The sequence below is a fragment of the Mandrillus leucophaeus genome, unplaced genomic scaffold (assembly GCF_000951045.1).
Source record: "Mandrillus leucophaeus isolate KB7577 unplaced genomic scaffold, Mleu.le_1.0 Scaffold11, whole genome shotgun sequence".
In the NCBI taxonomy this organism is placed as follows: Eukaryota; Metazoa; Chordata; class Mammalia; order Primates; family Cercopithecidae; genus Mandrillus; species Mandrillus leucophaeus.
The window spans coordinates 1197137-1203028 of NW_012099209.1; the positions used below are offsets into that span (position 1 = coordinate 1197137).

The 5892-nt window shown below is 59.6% G+C and overlaps 1 protein-coding gene across 3 annotated transcripts in view; it reads left to right on the forward strand.

Annotated features, from left to right (window-relative positions):
• The window catches only part of GTPBP3 (GTP binding protein 3 (mitochondrial)), a 7177-nt gene extending 1288 nt beyond the window's left edge, over window positions 1–5889 (forward strand). Inside the window, exons 1-9 of one of the 3 annotated variants that reach the window (XM_011990017.1) lie at window positions 1267–1378; window positions 1723–1970; window positions 2084–2170; window positions 2258–2460; window positions 2673–2745; window positions 2841–2984; window positions 3146–3311; window positions 4876–5154; window positions 5340–5889. In XM_011990017.1, coding sequence (XP_011845407.1) covers window positions 1326–1378; window positions 1723–1970; window positions 2084–2170; window positions 2258–2460; window positions 2673–2745; window positions 2841–2984; window positions 3146–3311; window positions 4876–5154; window positions 5340–5565 — 1479 coding nt within the window. In that variant the 5' untranslated portion in view covers window positions 1267–1325 and the 3' untranslated portion in view covers window positions 5566–5889. Of the gene's footprint in view, window positions 1–1266; window positions 1379–1722; window positions 1971–2083; window positions 2171–2257; window positions 2461–2672; window positions 2746–2840; window positions 2985–3145; window positions 3312–4875; window positions 5155–5339 lie in introns of those variants that run through there. The other 2 variants (XM_011990023.1, XM_011990008.1) reach the window with 2 other exon arrangements.
• Window positions 5890–5892: the final 3 nt, after the last annotated feature.

The window sequence follows — 5892 nt, forward strand, 5'->3', positions numbered from 1 at the left end:
ACACACACACACACACACACACTTAAATTAGCCGGGCGTGGTGGCTTGCGCCTGTCGTCCCAGCTACTCAGGAAGCTGAGGCGGGCGGATTCCTCGAGCCCAAAATTTGGAGGTTGCAAGAGCAGCGATCGCGCCACTGCACTCCAGCGTGGGCGACAGAGTGAGACCTTGTCTGAAAAATAAAATAAAATAAAATAAAATAATAAAGTAAATAAAAATATTGAGCAGGGTGAGGTAAGGGGGTATTAGAACTCTATTCTGTCCGACAGATTTTTCTTAACACGCAAGTGCGCCGCCCGCCCGCTCTGATCCAGAACCAGAGAATCGGCCGTGCGAAGGCGCTCCCGGAGACCCCGCCCAGCCAGTGCCTGGAATTCCACCATCAGCGCTTTATTCTGAGGTACAGTGCTGTCCTGGGTTAACCTGAAAGCAATCTCCGATGCTCCCCTTTCTGGCTTTCGGGGAGGCAGAGACTGACCGGACACTTGTCTCTGCAGGTGCAGACCTGGGCCAAAGAGAGAGAGAGAGAGAGAGAGAGAGAGAGAGAGAGAGAGAGAGCCAAGGAAGTCCACAGTGGAGAGAGGGCTGTGCTGGGGGTTCCAGCAAGACTTCCCGGAGAAGGGGATCTTGGAGCTAGGCCTTGAGAATGAGTTTGTCAAATGAGGAAGGGCATCCGAAGCCAAGGGAACGGCAGGAGGGAACGCTAGGGAGGGGAGAGAATCTGGAGAGTTCCGGTAAAAGCAAGTAGGACTCTTTCCAGAAGTTTGGGCAAGATTTTCCCTGGGCCAGGGCGTGGGTTCTGCAGTACTAATCCCTCCCGGTCACTGAGATGCTCTGCGTTTCCAGTCTGAACCTGAACGTAAAGAGGTGTAGTCCCTCCTTTCTTGAACTGAAAAACTGAGCGCACATCGGTCCCTGCCACGCCTAAGGCTGCGGAGTGATCAGATGGAAAATGCGGCACTCAAAACCTCCCCTCGCTGTAATTTGCACTGCCCTGTGCCAAGCTCGCGCTGTCCTTTCTTCCATTCCTTATTCCTATTGTCAGTCTCGCTGCGCTAGGACCCTAAAAATTCGGTCTCATGTTGCCCGGGGAACAACATTTCGCTACACCCACCTCCATAGAACCCCCGCCTCCCTCTCTACCTTGCACCAGCCAATGGAAGCGAAGATCTTCAGGCGGTGGGCGGGACGTATCCTAAGGTACCCAATGATGGTCGAGAATAGTTGAGCACTTTACTAGCCACGCCACGGAGTGGACGGGGCCTCCTGCCCAGACTTGAAGCTACACAGGCAGGTCTGGCAGGGAGTTCTCAGGTTGTAAATCCATGTGGCGGGGGCTTTGGACCCTGGCGGCCCAAGCGGCACGTGGGCCTCGCAGGTGGGGCTACAAGGGAAGGGGTGTGACAGCTTGGGGTGCTACTTGGACCTCAGACCCACTCCCAGGGTTTTAGTGGCCCAATTCCCTGCGGCAGAGCAATCATTCGCGTTCTTCCGTGCCTAAATCGTCCATTCGCCTTGCCGCAGAGCCCACATCTGGGTCTCCTTCTGGCCTCACAGTCCCTAATCCGGTCACCCTTCGGCCTTCAGAACATCCAATTTATGCATCCCCCAGCCGCAGAACCCCCCGCAACTGGGGCATCTCGCGATCATCAAGCCCTTGGTTTGCTTGACACTGAGACTGAGTCTCCTAGATGCGCTGATTCGCCTCCCCTCCGGTTCCAGACTGTGCACGCGCCGGAGCAGCGGCGCAGCAGCCCCCGGCTCCGGCGCCACCATCTTCGCGCTAAGCTCTGGCCAAGGCCGCTGCGGCATCGCGGTGATCCGGACCAGCGGCCCCTCCAGCGGCCACGCCCTCCGGATTCTCACGGCAGCCCGAGACCTGCCCCCTGCTCGCCACGCCAGCCTGCGCCTCCTCAGCGACCCCCGCTCCGGGGAACCTCTGGACCGCGCACTGGTCCTCTGGTTCCCAGGTGAGGGTCCCCAGATTCCGAGCCTCCTGTAGGCCCCATGACTCAGTTTCCCCCTTCTAAGAGTTTGCACTGGCTGTGCTGTCCTCCTGACTGTCAGCTCTCTGCCACATTAGGTCCCCGGAGTTTCACCGGTGAGGACTGCGTGGAGTTCCACGTGCACGGAGGCCCGGCAGTGGTGAGCGGCGTCCTGCAGGCCTTGGGTGAGTTGCAGCCTTGGGTGAGATGCTTGGTCCTCCCGATGGGCCTGGGTGGGGACCAGGGGGCGTCAGACTGGGACCTTCCTGCAGGCAGCGTGCCAGGGCTTCGACCTGCGGAGGCAGGCGAGTTCACCAGGCGGGCGTTTGCCAATGGGAAGCTGAACCTGACCGAAGTGGAGGGGCTGGCGGACCTTATCCACGCAGAAACCGAGGCACAGCGGCGGCAGGCCCTCAGGCAGCTGGACGGGGAGCTGGGCCACCTCTGCCGTGGCTGGGCCGAGACCCTCACCAAAGCAAGTTCCCCATTTGTCCATTCTCTCTCTCAGAGACCCCATCTGTGCAACCCTTGCATGAGACCCCCCCTCAATCCCTCATCCATTCCCTGCGTGAAATCTTCCGGCCTATGAGCCGCCAATCTGGCCCCTGAAGTCGGGCTGGATAAATTGGGTGTGGGAAGGTGGGTTTCTGGGTGCACACACCACCTCTGGTCTCCCTGTCCCGCCAGGCTTTGGCCCACGTGGAGGCCTATATCGATTTTGGCGAGGATGACAACCTGGAGGAGGGGGTCCTGGAGCAAGGTGGGTCTACCTAGTGGTGGGGGAGGAAGACACCTCTATCAGCCCTCAAAGGCTCCCCTCACTGTCTCTCTTTACCTGCCTTCTCTCACCCACAGCGGACATCGAAGTACGGGCACTGGAGGTGGCCCTGGGTGCACATCTACGAGATGCCAGGCGCGGGCAGAGACTCCGCTCAGGGGCACACGTAGTGGTCACTGGACCCCCCAATGCCGGCAAGAGCAGCCTAGTGAACCTGCTCAGTGAGTGGGAGGGGGAGGGGGCGGGGCCTAGTGCCAGGGGTGGGGTCAGGAGCTGGGTAATTGAATTGTTCTGGTCTAAAGCGCCCTCCAGACACGGGGTAGAACGTGGGGAAGGAGCTCCCTTGTCTCCACCCTCTCCTCTTCTTTTGACCCTCCCCCAGGTCGGAAACCTGTGTCCATCGTGTCCCCCGAGCCAGGGACCACCCGTGACGTCCTGGAGACCCCCGTCGACCTGGCCGGATTTCCTGTGCTGCTGAGCGACACGGCTGGGTTGCGGGAGGGCGTGGGGCCGGTGGAGCAGGAGGGCGTTCGGCGCGCCCGGGAGAGGTGGGCGGACAGGATGGTGATGGGAGGGGAACGCGGGGCCCTTTCTCTGCCTTTTCTCCCTGCTGCGTTTATTTTTCATTCTTCCTGAATCTCAGAGAACTTGCTATGCCCTTTCAAACAGGGATCTCAGTGATTTGGTTCTTTTTTTTTTTTTTTTTTTTTCCGAGACCGAGTCTTGCTCTGTTGCCCAGGCTGGAGTGCAGTGATGCGATCTCAGCTCACTGCAAGCTCTGTCTTCCGGGTTCAAGCAATTCTCCAGCCTCCCAAGTAGCTGGGATTACAGGCGGGAGCGACCACGCCCAGCTGTTTTTTTGTATTTTTAGTAGAGATGGGGTTTCACTATGTTGGCCAAGTTGGTCTCTAACTCCTGAGCTTCAGGTGACCCACCTGCCTTGGCCTCCCAAAGTGTTGGGATTACAGGCATAAACCACCGCACCTGGCCTGTTCTTGTTGTTGTTGTTTTTTGAGACGGAATTTCGCTCTTGTTGCCCAGGCTGGAGTGTGCAGTTCTTCTGCCTCGGCCTCCCGAGTAGCTGGGATTAGAGGCGCCCACCACAATGCCAGGCTAATTTTTTGTGTATTTAGTAGAGACGGGGTTTCACCATGTTGGCCAGGCTGGTCTCGAACTCCTGACCTCAGGTGACCCACCTGCCTTGGCCTCCCAAAGTGCTGGGATTACAGGCGTTAGCCACTGTGCCCGGCCAGTAATTTGGTTCTGATTAAATCCTGCCCCCGGCCCTGCGGACATGTTTCTCATCCCTAAGCGCTCCGCCCAGCCCTCACGTTCTGCCCCGACCCCTCGTGCTCTGTCCCGCCCTGGCGCTCCGCTCTGCTGGTCGTGGTCTACCCCACACCCTGTGCTCTGCCCACCCCCTACATTCTGCCCCGCCCCTCGTGCTCTGCCTAGTCCCCTGTGGTGTGTCTGGCCCTTCTTGCTCTGCCTTGCCACTCATGGTCGCCCCACTCCAGTGCTATACCCGGCCCCTTTTGCTCAGCCCCAACCCCTGTGCTGTGCCCTGCCCCTCTTGCTCTGCTCTTCCCTCTGCACTGTGCTCCGCCTCTCTTGCTCTGCCCCGCCCCCTGTGCTGTGCCCCGCCCCTCTTGCTCTGCTCCACCCCCTGCAGTGTACCCAGCCCCTCCTGCTCTGCCCTGCCCCCTGCACTGTGTCCCACCCCTCTTGCTCTGCCCTTACCCCCTGTGCTGTGCCCCACCCCTCCTGCACCGTGCCCCGCTCCTCTTGCTCTGCCCTGCCCCCTGCACTATGTCCCACCCCTCCTGCTCTGTCCCAGCCCTTGCTCTACCCCGCCCCCTGCACCGTGTCCCGCTCCTCTTGCTCTGCCCTGCCCCTTGCACTGTGCCTCGCCCCTCTTGCTCTGTCCCACCTTCTGTGCTCGGCTTGAACCCCCAATACTCTGCCAGTCCCCTGGTACTCTACTCCTACCCTCCCCACCTCAAGCTTTACAGCTCCCTCCGTGCTCTGCCTGGCCCTTCTCACTGTCCCTCTACCCAGTGCCTTCTTCAGTTGCTCAACTGGACTCCCTCTCAGTTGACCTTGCTCCCCCAGGCTGGAGCAGGCGGACCTCATTCTGGCCATGCTGGACGCCTCTGACCTGGCCTCTCCCTCCAGTTGCAACTTTCTGGCCACCGTCGTAGCCTCTGTGGGAGCCCAGAGCCCCAGTGACAGCAGCCAGCGCCTCCTCCTGGTGCTGAACAAGTCGGACCTGCTGTCCCCAGAGGGCCCACGTCCGCCTCCTGACCTGCCCCCGCACCTGTTGCTGTCCTGTCTGACGGGAGAGGGTCTGGACGGCCTCCTGGAGGCGCTGAGGAAGGAGCTAGCTGCAGTGTGAGCCCCCCTCCCACTCCCAGCCTCCCCTGATCCACAGCTCAAGTGTGGGCTGGCCCACTGGCTTTGGGCGCGTGCCTGTCCCTCAACTTCAATTTCTGTACCTACAAAATGGGTGCAACCATTTCCCCTTCAAGGGATAGTTGTAAAAGGTTAGGAGGGACCACGTCTCTTGTCTCTTCCAGGTGTGGGGACCCGTCCACCGGCTCCCCGCTCCTGACCCGCGCAAGGCACCAGCACCACCTCCAGGGTTGCCTGGATGCCCTCAGTCACTACAAGCCGTCAAAAGACCTGGCCCTGGCGGCAGAGGCGCTGCGGGTGGCCCGGGGTCACCTGACCCGGCTCACAGGTGGAGGGGGTACCGAGGAGATCCTGGACATCATCTTCCGGGACTTCTGCGTGGGCAAGTGACGGGATCCAGGGAAGTCGCACCCAAGTTGCGCGGAGACCCGGGAGACCCGGGGGATCTGGAAACAGTTTAGGCCAATCGGGATTCTCTTTCACCTGGGAAAGAACTTGATTCTCAAACAATGAAGCAACACAGCTGAGAGGTAGTGAGCTCCCTGCAGGGGCTCCCTGGAGATTCAGGCCCTGGAATGGGGCTGAATGGAGGTCCCGTTGGACCCTGGATGCTGGGGCATCCGTGTTGGGATGGAGACAGGAGGATCTCCGGATATTTGTTTCATGGTTTTTAATTTATTTTGCAAATACCAAAGGAATGTAAAAAAAAAAAAACTC